This window comes from Eleutherodactylus coqui, chromosome 4 (assembly GCF_035609145.1).
Source record: "Eleutherodactylus coqui strain aEleCoq1 chromosome 4, aEleCoq1.hap1, whole genome shotgun sequence".
NCBI lineage: Eukaryota > Metazoa > Chordata > Amphibia > Anura > Eleutherodactylidae > Eleutherodactylus > Eleutherodactylus coqui.
The window spans coordinates 250,591,530-250,605,374 of NC_089840.1; the positions used below are offsets into that span (position 1 = coordinate 250,591,530).

Below are 13,845 nucleotides of genomic sequence, written 5' to 3' on the forward strand. Positions count from 1 at the left end.
GACTACTTACCTGACGCTGATTTGAATATTGAATGATGGCGCAGGGTGAGGTGGGCACTGAATCGATGAGGTCTTTACTTGAAGTATAAATGTTCCTTCTGGCTCTGGATTCAGAATGTTGTACCTTTCTGTAATCTGAGCAAAGAGATTTAGAGAGCATGAGTATTTTAATGACAAACATATCCTACAAAGTACAAAATAACAAGGATCAGCGCCTACTCGCACAAAACGATTTTAAAAGGATGTGAGATACTTTTAAGTACTCACCTGGTGCTCGGCCAAAACTCCTGTCCAGGAGATTGACCGGCACCTTGTATCCGAGCTGGCTCGTAGCGTCCCTGGAGTCCCGAATCCTGATTACCGGAGAGCGTCTCTGGGGTTGACAGCCGTAACGGGCTGTTTATGCAATCACTCGTATCAGATAGGAAAAAATTCCCCCGCGCTCGTGGGTTCCAGCAGAGATAAAGGACACACTGTCCGTAGATAACTTTAACTAATTTATTAGTTCCTTTGCTACGCGTTTCTGCGGGTTTACCCGCTCTCATCAGGGGGGATTTTTTCCTATCTGATACGAGTGATATCCTACAAAGTGTTATATATACTGTAGTCCGAAGAAGGTCCCACATCCTGTGCTGATTAATTTCTTGATATATTGTTACAGTGTTTAGCGCTGAACACTTTCCTGATACAGACCCCCAAATCCCCAGCAAAGTCAGTGAGTTTTATGGCCTGATATCGCGCTCACCCGTGTGTAGGAGGCCTTATAAATTGATCTATATCCATTATAGAAAGTGATTATCATATTCCGGCCGAAGATAGTTCCAGAACTATCTTTTCTGGCTGTCGTGAATGTCTCCCAGTCTGTACTGACAACAGAAGTCATGTGACCACTGCAGCCAATAAGAAGCTGCAACATCAGCTTTCCGAACTCCTGCCACCATAGCGTCCAGGATGTGAACGCTGATGCCAGGAGAACGGGTGGTGACGCTGTAGCCTCTGATTGGCTGCAGTGGTCATCGGACGTCTGCTGTGCGCAGAGACTGGGAGAGTCGGTGCGTACCTAACAAAGATAGAACTTTGGTGCACGTTTTTTAGGAGTTTCCATTGACTCCTATAGGAGCAGGAGTTAATGGAAACTCCTGCGCTTGGAATAGATTCCCTGCAGTTTACAGCAGGGCATTTAAAAGGTGCTCCCCAGAAGCACATTTTAAATGTCCCACTGTAAACTCCTGTTATTCCCCGCGGGGATGACGTGAAGCCCTGAGGGTTCCATTAATCCCTGTGGGGACTAACAGGAATTTACAATGGGACATTTAAAAGGTGCTTCTGGGCAGTACCTGTAGTGGGCCAGTACTAGCTATCCTGCCCCCCTCCATAATGTCATACAGGTCATGTCTTGTGTTGATGCACTGTGCAAAACTGTCTTGTCATTCTGTTATGTTTATTGCACAGCTGCAGTGTGTGATGGGTTAAAAGTCGGCAAAAGCATGGAGACTGTCTGTAAATGTATCAATTCTATCCTATCACATGGTATGAGAGAGGGTATAAATGTGAGTGCTTGAGAGTGGGAAAGGGGTTCCATGTCTTCTGGAGTCAGAGTAAGGAGGTCCAGCTACATGGGGCACCTTTAGCCCTCATGTAGTGAAGCATGGAAGAGGAGGTTTCTGGGAGTGCTTGTTGCTATAATGAAGATGGAGTGAGCCCCCAAGAGAGAGCGTGAGCAACGAGTGAGTAAGACTTTTTCAACGCCTCGTGCAGAGGTACTCTTTCTCCCTCTTTAACTGTTCACACCCAAGCGTCCTGAGGTCTGGGACTGCCAGGTGGAGGTACATGACTACAGTTGTCACACATGCAGGCGTCCTGAAGTCTGGGATCGCTGTGTGGAGGTAATCATCATCAAGTCTGTCTGTGTATATATATATATATATATATATCTTTTTGCATGCACTCGGAATACTGATGATTTTTGCCTTGTATCGTTTAAAGTTATTGTCCAGTAAAGTTATTCCAGGCCCTGACCGTTCCTGGGGACCTGAGGTACTCTATCACTGTCTGTGACTCGTTTATTTCCTCGCCGATGTTCATGCCGGTGGGTGTTGGAACGGTGGCGTCACCTGTGACAACCTCTTCACCTGTTTTCCTGTTTATTGGGCATCCCCATGTCCGGGGGGTGTCCGAAAGAGGCCCAGCCCTGCCCTGCCCTTGGCTGTGTGCATCCATCCAGGAGGGAGCGTGGTAAGTGCCACTGTGACAAGCCAGCACCTTGCCCTCCCAGCTCCTCAGTGTATGCCATGTGTCCGGGGTCACCCTACCAGACACTGCACACCTTTTAGGTGCCCTGCTGTAAGCTGCGGGGTATTCCGCCTGCCCCCCTGCTGGGCAATTCCCCAGCAGTGGGGGACAGTAGGGGATTCCCTCCCTCTCTCTACCCAAGGGGTTGCAGGCCTTTCCCCGAGAGTGTGGGAGGAGGGGGTGGGGCTAGAGCTATCCGCCCCTAGCTCCACCCAGCTCTATGGTTTGCTATGGTGAATCTCTGAGAATCCCTATAGCCCTGCCCCCTCTCTTTACCCACGTCCACTTTCTGTACACTACTGGGGGATTAGCCCATAGCCCCGCTCCATCTCTCCCTGCTATGGAGAAATCCCCCATAGCTCCGCTCTCTCTCCCTGCTAGGGGAAATCCTGAAGCCCTGCAGGCTTCTTTACTTTCCTCCTGGAGTAGCTGCGCTTCTCCAAGCACAACTACTCCACTGAATGGGCGAATTTCATGGGCATGAAGCTCGGGTCATCTGCGCATTAAAAAATTGCCCAGTCACATGGTTTTGGTAGATGCAAGTGGCCCTTTTTTTGCAAGCCTATTGGTGCTCAAAAAAAAAAAACGCTTGTAAGCATGCAAAAAACCTGCAATATACAGGGAATGCTCTGCTTATAGGTGGTGCTATGTTGCAATTAAAAAAACCTAGGAACGTCACAGTAAAATAGAAGGAGGCGGCAGCCAATCATAAGGGTCTGTACTGTACCTGCACATATGCACAACCACTTCCTAATGCTTTCAGGGTGTACACCGCTGGGTTGTCAGGCAATGCCACAACATGCACTTCTGATAGTTTTGTGGGCTTCAGTATCACTTGTGTTCGGAATCCCTTGTTATTGGTAATGTTGATAGTAGGAAGGCTTTGATTTGCGAAGGTTTTGGAATAGTAAGCAGAGACTGCTGATAAAGCAACTACTGTGTCCTAAAAGATGAACAAATGCAACAGTTTATTATACCAACAGATAGCTGTGATTAGAGGTCTAATAAGATGTCATTCACACTCGCAGCATCAGACCAAGAGACAAATGTACAGAAAGAAATGGTAAGGTATGAACATAAATTAATATACAAATGTAGCAAATGTTAACTTGACATTGAACGAATGATAACATGTATTGATGAGCGAGCATACTCGCTAAGGGCAATTGCTCGAGCGAGCATTGCTTTTAGCGAGTACCTGCTCGCTCGAGAGAAAAGGTTCGGCTACCGGCGGCGGGCAGGGAGCTGCGGAGGAGAGTGGGGAGGAACAGAGGGGAGATCTCTCTCTTCCTCTCTCCCTCCCTGCTCCCCCCTGCTGACTGCCGCTACTCACCGCTCCCCCGCGCCGACACCCGAACCTTTTCTCTCGAGCGGGCAGGTACTCGCTAAGGGCAATGCTCGCTCGAGGAATTGCCCTTAGCGAGTATGCTCGCTCATCTCTAATAACATGACTACAATGTACTATGATGTGGTAAATCGAGGTATCACGATGCGCCAATCATGTTAACGACTGCTACATTACTACACCGAATGGCCACTTTGTTAGAGACATTGTCCTCTTCTTTATGGATCCAGATTTCTGCTGCACCATGCTGATGGGAGGATCAGAATTTGGTGCAAGCAGCATGAATCAATGACCCCTTCCTGTCTTGTTCAGGGCATGTCAGCATCTTCATCTAATTTGCAGCAGCTACAAGAAGTGATCTTGTCTGTACTAGATGGGGCCATTTATTGTATGCATTAACAGATTGAGGCTAGAGATGAGAGAGCATACTCGCTAAGGCAAACTACTCGAGCGAGTAGTGCCTTATGCGAGTATATGCCCACTCGTCTCAAAAGATTCAGGTGCCGGCGGGGGGCGGGGAGCGGTGGGGGAGAGCGAGGAGGAACGGGGGGAAGATCTCTCACTCCCTCTCTCCCCCCGCTCCTCTCTACTCATTCCCGCAACTCACCACTCTCCCCCGCCGGCACCCAAATCTTTAGAGACGAGCGGGCGAGTATGCTCGTTCATCTCTAATTGAGGCCTCTTCTTTCACACGGGCATTGCGATTTTTGGCTGGATGAACCCTGGCTAAGTCTGCTGATTTCTCGCCTGTTCACACGGCCGGGATGCAGCAAAGGAAGAGGGAGGGACTTAAGTAGCGCTTGCCATGCTAAATTCCCTCTCCCTCCCCAGACTATGGGAGCTGCCGGCAATGGGGGGGGACTTTAGCAACGCGAGCCGCTGCTAAACTTCCCCTTCCCTTTTCTGATGGCTCTAATAGGCTCCCATAGGAGTCTATGGGAACCGCTGGGGTAACCCAGCAAAAGATAGAACAAATCCTATCTTTTCCAAACGCACATAAAAGAGGCTGGCCGGAATGCGCTTTGTATGCGCTATAGTTTTTGGCCAACTGATTTTACACGCTGGAAAATCACCCATCTGAACAAATGCATTGGAACGCAATGCATTCATATGGACGTGATTTCCGTATGGCGTTTTACGCGGCAAAATAGCTGCGATAAAACGCTTGTGTGAAAGAGGCCTGAACAAGATTAAATTTAGGATATATGTGTGGAATTGGTCAATATTTGGAGAGGAAGCTTTATAATTAGTTTTCTATGAAGCTCCCTGATGATTCCACCATGATATTCTCACTTTATGGCACTCTGCTCAGTTCATGCTCCTGCAGCGCCGGCCCCATTGAAAGCAATGGGAGATGATCGTGATCCTCTGCCACAACTGTGACAGCTGTGGCAGGGGATTCCATCATCCCCCCAGGGACTCCCCTCATCACTGAACACTATGACAGCACTGTCACAGTGTTTATTGAGGAGAGGACTCCCTGCGCCAAGGATTTTCGGGGAGGGGCTTGAAATATAAACCCTACCCTGAAAATAATCCCTAGCTGTAGAAAAAAAATAAAAATAAATAATATATCACCTTAGAAGCGCTGTCTGACGCATCTTCTTGCAGGTCTGCCACCGGCCCCATTGAAAGCAATGGGATTCCCCGCAGTGATGGAAGGATTTAACATGAAATTGTCTCGCATCCAGGGGTTTTAAAAGTATTGCAAGAGCGATATCGGGCCGTGAATCACATATCGCTCTCACCAGTGGAAAGGGGGCCTTAGGGACATTCAAACTATAATTTGTTTTATTTTGCAGTTTTCCAATGTAACTGGGGCATTCATATGAGTCCCAGTTACAAGGGGGTAACAGCTCCCTCTGGTGACATTAGTCACTGGCAGAGCCAATCTGGGACTGCTAAGACCTAGCCTCTCTGGCATGCCAGGGAGTGCCTAGCGATCACGTGATCCTATTCAGTACATTGCACCAAATCAGTGCTATGTAGGCTGCAAAAGTGAAGAGAGATGCAGACATCTGGGCACCTAGCAGGAGCATTAAATTTGCACTGTACATTTATAATAGCGACGGTTTAAAGATCAGGACCACAAGACTATATGTCGTACTGGTCCTAACAGGTTAAATCATATTGCCCATGAGTAGGTGTTGGAAAAGTGAGGAGCCAAATATGTCTGCATGTTAAATTCTGCTGAGATGAGTTAGGACTTAAAGAAGTTGTCATGTAGATCTGGGCCAGATAGAAAAGAAAGTGAACAGCTGATATGTAACATTCTCGTGGAAGAAATATACGATGGTCATAAATAACCTTAATGCATAAAAGCTTTCGAAGATGAAAATAACTGGTATTTATTAAGAAAGTACCTGAGTGCTGGCAAATCCTCCATTGGCATTTTGTTGGGAATATATCCAGCGAATCGCAGGCACTGCCGCCGCTAGGTCAGTTTTGCTCGGGTCTTTCCCGGAGACCATTGCCAACACAACATATGATGTAGTCTCCACATCTGCAGAGTTTGGTTTGGGCCATAATGGGTCGGCTTTAGGAACCACAGACTTCGTGGACCAGTGTATCTTGTCATCTACAATAAGGATAACATTGTGTTGCCTTGTTACCATCATTTCAGTCACATAAACAGAATGCCACCGCTAATACTTCACCCAATGCCTACAAATCTAGTGGAGCTGATTGTGTGAGGTATACCATAGATGTCCCAGAGCTTTATAACAGAGAGAGCAGTGCAGCCACAAAGAGTTAAATGACAAGCTCACTCTGCTTGGTCTGTGTAGCAGCTTTCCTATTGCTATATGTAAATGTTGGAAGTGTAGAGGTATAATGATTTTGGACGCAGAGGGTACAACAGCTTCCAGGCCTGGAGGTGAAGGGGCCCAATCAGATCCTTAGGTTACAACCACTTCCTGACTGGTTCCAAGTTCCATGGACGTGGATCCAGTTGAAAACTAAGGGGTGCAGATATCCATATTCTACCTGCCCTGGCACTTACATTGGCCAAGACTTGTGAGCCATCAGGCTTTAGGCAGAGAAATAGGATCTGTGGTGGAAACGGCTGCCGTTGGGTGAGTTTTTTTTAAATTTTAATTGGCACAATAATGGCACTGCTAGAATTTGGGAGCACTACTACTATGTGGGGGCACATTATTGTATAGGGGCGCTCTTATATGGAGGCATAGTATCGGCACTATTTTTGTATGAGAATACTATAAGTGTATGGCACACGATGGGGACACCCTTGCTGTGTGGGGCACAATGTTGGTATTATTACTATATGTGGTAACAATGGGGCACTATTACTGTATTGGGCACCAAGGGGACACTAATACTATATGGGAGCTCTATTACTCTATGGAGGACACAAAGAGGGCTCTAATGGTCTATGAGAGTAGTATTACTGTATGGGAACACTACTGCTGTATGGGGACACAATGGAGGTACTATTAGTGAATTGTGGCACAAAGAAGACATTAATACCGCATGATGGCACTATTACTGAATGGGGCCATACAGGGGGTACTATTACCGTGTAATGCTGAAATGGGGTACAATTAATGTTTGGGGTGCACTAGTGCTTTGTGGGGCAATATTACAGTCTGGGGGGCTATGAATGGAGTGTTAATGTAAAGGTGGGTAGTAGAGATGAGCGAGCACGCTCGGATAAGGCAGTTACTCGAGCGTGCATCGCTCTTCTCGAGTAACTGCATTCTCGTCTGAGCAGGCTCGGAGGGCGGCGGGGGTAGCTGGGGGGAGAATGAGAGAGATATCTCTCTCTCCCCCTGCTACACCCCGCCACCCCCCCCCCCCCCCCCCCCCCCCCGGGCCTGCTCGGATGAGAATGCAGTTACTCGAGAAGAGAGATGCACGCTCGAGTAACTGCCTTATCCGAGCGTGCTCGCTCATCTCTAATGGGTAGGTGTTGGAAAAGTGAGGAGCCAAAGATATCTGCATGTTAAATTCTGTAGAGATGAGTCAGTGCTGAAAGAAGTAGTCATGTAGATCTGGGCAAGACAGAGAAAAATAGCTGAAATCTGGGATGTCACTAGTTTTAACTGTATTATAATTACTAATAAGATTTATAGAAGAGATATGCATATAGATCCTCGCAATACCAGTGGGACATGTTCATCCAAGCAACAAGCTGATGAGGGGGCAGGTTCAAAATGTGTCCTGGGTCCCAAACTTTGGACCTGTTCTTTCTATCACATTATACTAGTGCAATGTTTCCTCAATTCCTTATTTAAGATTCCAAACTCCTGTAAATATACCTTTTTTTATGGCCACTTCATCCAGCTGCTTCAAAAGTTGTGTTCTCTTCACTTTGTCACCCAGCAGAGTGTAAGTGTATGCACATTGTGCCTTGGTGTAGATGGAGCTTTGTGCTTCAGTGCAGTTTTGCAGACATTTTTTTGCTTTCTCTATTACATCATTCTGTGAAAGTTTGTATTAGACATAGGAGAACATGTTAGGTGAAAATCAGTGTTACTTCCATTTTTGACAGTTCCAAGATGGATTTATTTTAACCCTTTTCAATCCACTGTCTGACGTCTAAAGACATTCTGATTAAAGGCTGTACAGAAGATGTCCGGCAGGGTATTCTTACTGTAGATTACTGGCCACTCTGTTGTCAAGGGGGCGGGGGCTCTCCAGCATATCACATACCACAGTACTGGCTCTAGCCAGCACATATTCTGAGACCCATAATTTTTTTATTTTTCCATTGATGAGGCTTTGTGGGGGCTCGTTTTTTGAGGTGGCGACCTGCAGGATTTTTAAAAAATCATTTCGGGGTGTATGCAATCTTTTGATCACTTTTTAGTCAATGTTTTTCAAAAATGGATTACCCCCCCCCCCCCCCCCCCCAAAAAAAAAACTGAATTCTGGCAATATTAATTTTCTGACAAAGTTCACATGTGGGATAAATAATGCCATATTATAGTAGTTCGAACATTCACTGACAAAGTGATACCGATTATGCTATTTCTTATTTTTCTTTTACATGAAACATAGGAAAGGGTTTTTTTATCTTTGAATATTTTTTCATATTTTTTAAACATTGTATTAAACAAATGTTTAAGTCTATTTAGTCCCTATAGATGACTGCATAGGGAGCTGACTGTAACTGACAGCTGGCTGTGCTCTGCAATAACGGGGATCAATGAGATCAATGTTAACCCCTTACATGCCGCAATCAATGTAGAAAAAAATAACACAAAAAAATAGTAACAAAAAAAACCTTAACGCTTTTTCCCTTCTTTGTATAAACAAATTAAAAGAAAAACATTTACATATTTAGTATCATCATTATATCTGTAACAACATGTACAAAATGTATCTTTTATGGCAAAAAATGCTTATTTAGTTTATTTTGCTACCCCCCAAAAAACAATAAAAGTGATTAAAAAAAATATGTAACCCATTATGGTAACAATAGAAACTACAGCCTGATATGCAAAAAACAAGCCCTCACAGAGCTCAGTTGATGGAAAAAAAAGTTATGGGCCTTTAAATGCAGCGATTAAAAAATAAATAATTTCTAAAAAAAAAGGAAAAACCTAAAAAAATATATAATTTTGGTATTGTGTAATGGTACCAAACTGAAGAAAAAATCTATCATGTCAATTATGTCGTATGATTAATGCTGTAAAAAAACAAACAAACAATAGCGGAAGTGATGTTTTTTCTCCTTGCCCTCTGAAAAGAATTAATAAAAGTTTTACAATACATTATCTGTAACCCCAAAATGGTACCAATAAAAACTACAATTTGCAAAAAAACAAGCCCTTTTATGGCTTATCGACGGAAAAATTAAAAAAGTTATGGCTTTTGAAAAGCGATGATGGAAATCCCCCAAAAAGCGTTGCAACCTTCTGTCCAAAATAGGTTATATTCTCAAGGGGTTAAGGGGCTAAAAAAGAAATGACCTGTGCCTGATCTAAAACTCAACGCATCTGTGTTACAAAGAGGATCTTTCACTGAGGAGAACCCAGAACGTCTGTGTATTTCACAGGCAGATCACTGTTTTCAATGGAGACTGTGTAATGCCTCATTTTTCCTTTGGAGGCAGTGTAGGGAAATGAAACACTTACTTCTGAGTTGTCCCACAACTGATTGCTGGAGTAGCAGGACAGCCTGGAGTTTTCCAAAGCAGACAACCACTATGAATATATTGTAGAAGACATGCTGGACACTTACGTATTTTGGGTTGTTGACTTCTACAAATGTTGAAGTAACATATGCCGTGAGTGCGATCTGACTGTCTACTCCTCCCTGAAGTCAGAAATAATTACAAACCGTCACCTGACATTAATATCATGCCATATCTTATAATAGCTTAGCGTGATGATGAACTCCTACCATAAGCTCCTTGTGAATCACTCGTCCTACACTTTGGAAGCAGCCATTGCTTTGCTGCTGCTTCTTCAGCCAGTCCAGAGCTTCTGTAATGTGTCTGTATTCAATATTAATGACGTTCTGACATGGAAAGAAAAAGCGCGCTACAAATGCTGTCAACCTGCGGCAGAAACATAGAAAACAATGAGGCATTTCGGAAAACTGTCATAGCCCAACAACGATACCTTAGTAAATATGTGTTTATATTAATCTCACCATGTACTTCCAGAGGAATCACTACTCCCAAAAGCGCTATAGGATCCATCCTTATGCTTAAATTTCAGTTGATTCTGGTAACCTGGAAAAAACGAATACATTCCCAAAGTGTTGGATTGCGGTTGCTTGGGCCCACCAGACAGATTACTCTATCTATGCAGAACATGGGCACATCCACTTTTTAAAGTATTGTCCTATCAGGACACCCTATTAGGGAGTATGGACACCAAAAAGGTAGGCTTTCCAGTGGTGTGCTAGAATGAACGCATGGCGGACATGGCACACCCATACATTACAAGGACAGCCAATCATTTGCATGGCCGGCATACCATTCAAGATGCAGGCACTGCAGAGAAAGTGTGTGGCTGGCTGATACATCGCCAGATGATTATAGCGGTTCATCTTTTTGCATAATGCAGAGTCGCTGGCAAATCTATAAACCAGTGAATTTTAGGGCCCATTTAGACACAACAATTATCGCTCAAAAATCGCACAAAGCCTTCTTTTGAGTGATAATCGTTGTGTGTATCTGCACTGACATCGTGCAGTTTTCATTATGCCATCGCTCACGATGAGCCTCATCAGGGATTCACAGTGGGATGCAGCTGATACTATTGTTTCAGCTGTATCTCGCTCCGTGATAACAGGCTGAGTATGAAGAACAGAGCGGTCCAGCTGCATTCTCCATACCCCGCATGGAGCGCTCGGCTGTATAACAGCCGGGCGCTCCGTGCAAAAAACAGCTGGATGCAGAAGGCAAGTGGGGACACCCTGCTTGTCTTCTGGATCCTCTGCTGGGAGCGCTCGGCTGGAAACAGCTGGATCCAGAGAACAAGCAGCCCCCGCTTGTTCTCTGCATCCTCAGGAGCGCAAGGTGATCGCTTAACGTTTGAGCGATCATCTTGCAATGTAAAGGACACAACGATTATCACTCAAAAGACATCTTTTGAGCGATAATGGTTGTGTCTAAATGGGCTTTTAATTCCTTCCCGCTCCAGGACGTACATTTACGTCCTGGAGCGTCGGGGTATGTATGCAGGGAGGTCGCGGGGCAACCTCTCTGCATACAGTGCGGGCGTCAGCTGTTTACTACAGCTGACACCCGCGGGCAATAGCCGCGATCGGCCGTTCAGCCGATTGCGGCTAATAACTCTTTAAATGCCGCTGTACGCCCCCCCCCCGCGGTGAGATCAGGGGAGCCGTGCAGGTGTCATGGCTGCGGGGGGCCTTCTGAAAGGCCCTAGGGCTGCCTTGAGAGAACTGCCTATTAAGCCATCCCCGTGGGGTGGCTTGATAGGGCTGCCTGTCAGAATGCAGTATGACGTAATGCTATAGCATTACGTCATACTGCAGTAGCGATCAAAGTATTGCATATTGTAGTCCCCCAGTGGAACTTAAAAGTAAAGAGAAAAAAAGAGCAATAAAGTTTTTTTAATTGTAAAAAAAAAGTAATAAAAGTTTAAATCACCCCCCTTTTGCCATATCTATAATTAAAAAGTCTAAATAGTAAAATAAAAATACATATTTGGTATCGCCGCATCCGTAAAAGTCCACTCTATCAAAGTAGCGCATTATTTACCCTGAACGGTGAACGTTGTCCGAAAAAAAAATTAAAGAATGCCAGAAATGCACTTTTTCAGTCACCCTGTCTTCTAGAAAAAACGCAATAAAAAGTGATCAAAAAATCATACGTATTCCAAATTAGTACTAACAGAGACTACAGGACATCCCGTAAAAAATGAGCCACCGCTGAACTTCGTCGACGGAAAAAATAAAAAAGTTATTGTGCGCACAAGATGACAGAAAATAATTGAAAGAAATTAAATGTCTTTGAAAAAAAAGAGAGTAGTATAGTAAAAAAAAACTATACAAGTTTGGTATCGTAGCAATCGTACTGACCCATAGAATAAAGTTATCATTTTGTTGCAGTTTGTGCGCCGTAGAAACAAGACGCACTGAAACATGGCGGAATGTTTTTTTTTTAAATTATTTTACTCCACTTAGAATTTTTTCAGTACATTATATGGTACATTAAATAGCACCATTAAAAACTACAACTCGTCCTGCAAAAAACAACAAGCCCTCATACAGCGATGTTAATGGATAAATAAAGGAATTATGATTTTTTTAAGTGGGGAAGGAAAAAAACGAAAATGGAAAAAAAAGGGGGGCCGCGTCAAGAAGAGGTTAAAGGGGTTGTCCCGAGGCAGCAAGTGGGTCTATACACTTCTGTATGGCCATAATAATGCACTTTGTAATGTACATTGTGCATTAATTATGAACCATACAGAAGTTATAAAAAGTTTTATACTTACCTGCTCCGTTGCTAGCGTCCTCGTTCCCATGGTGCCGACTAATTTTCGCCCTCCGATGGCCAAATTAGCCGCACTTGCGCAGTCCGGGTCTTCTTCTTTTCTGAATGGGGCTCCGTGTAGCTCCGTGTAGCTCCGCCCCGTCACATGCCGATTCCAGCCAATCAGGAGGCTGGAATCGGCAATGGACCGCACAGAAGCCCTGCGGTCCATGGAGACAGAGGATCCCGGCGGCCATCTTCAGCAGGTGAGTATGAAGACGCCGGACCGCCGGGATGCAGGTAAGCGCTGTGCGGGTGGTTTTTTTAACCCCTGCATCGGGGTTGTCTCACGCCGAACGGGGGGGGGGTTTAAAAAAAAAAAAAACCCGTTTCGGCGCGGGACAACCCCTTTAATAGCTGGTAATTTAGATCAGGGGTCCCCAACTCCAGTCCTCAGGGACCACCAACAGGTCATGTTTTCAGGATATCCTATGGTGAGAACACCTGTGGCAATGTCTGAGGCACTGACCATAATTACATCACCTGTGCAATACTGAGGAAATCCTGAAAACATGAGCTGTTGGTGGTCCCTGAGGACTGGAGTTGGGGAACACTGATTTAGATGAATCTCCAAATACATTCCCTCATCTTTTGGACCTGCTGGATTACCAACGAACAATTATTAGGTGGATTGAAATGTTTCATTCTAAAACATTGCAGCCATGATTATTATTTGCATGTATGATAGATAGAAGGTGGAGATTTTGTATAAACTTGTATCTACCGTTTTGGATAGAATAATAATCTAATAATAATCTTTATTTGTATAGCGCCAACATATTCCGCAGCGCTTACAAAGACAGGGGGAATACAGAAAGACAAAAGTACAAAAATTACAGAACCACAGTTACACGTGCTGCCATCTAATTGTTTGTAAAGGACGCTTTTTTAAATCTACTCACCAGTTTCCATGTACCCTTTTGCTTTGTTACTAAGTGCAGTAGTCATTTGTGCTGTGGCATGGCTGTAATTGTATATTTTTATGACGGGGGCAAGTAATATCATATTCTGTTCTCCACATCCTGTTGGTAGCCGTACAAGACTATTTAAGTTGTTTAGTGGCTTCCCCATCACATCACCTGGAAGAGAAAAATAGTTCTAATAAGACTCTTGTAGAAACTGAATAGATTTTAATACCCAAAACCTGATGTCAGATGACCAAAACATAAAGATGTGTCCTTCCTTAACAGTCCTCTTGATATACGGGCATCATAGGATGACCAGCTTTTCAGAATAA

General features: G+C 44.5%; 1 protein-coding gene across 1 annotated transcript in view; it reads right to left on the bottom strand.

Annotated features, from left to right (window-relative positions):
• Positions 1 to 13,845, bottom strand: part of LOC136626211 (alpha-2-macroglobulin-like) — a 34,022-nt gene that overhangs the window by 9,673 nt on the left and 10,504 nt on the right. Inside the window, exons 7-14 of the mRNA XM_066601064.1 lie at positions 13,511 to 13,687; positions 10,256 to 10,337; positions 10,004 to 10,160; positions 9,842 to 9,916; positions 7,915 to 8,077; positions 6,001 to 6,215; positions 3,020 to 3,235; positions 11 to 135 (exon numbers count right to left, since the gene is read on the bottom strand). Of these exons, the coding sequence (XP_066457161.1) occupies positions 11 to 135; positions 3,020 to 3,235; positions 6,001 to 6,215; positions 7,915 to 8,077; positions 9,842 to 9,916; positions 10,004 to 10,160; positions 10,256 to 10,337; positions 13,511 to 13,687 (1,210 nt within the window). The remainder of the gene's footprint in view (positions 1 to 10; positions 136 to 3,019; positions 3,236 to 6,000; positions 6,216 to 7,914; positions 8,078 to 9,841; positions 9,917 to 10,003; positions 10,161 to 10,255; positions 10,338 to 13,510; positions 13,688 to 13,845) is intronic.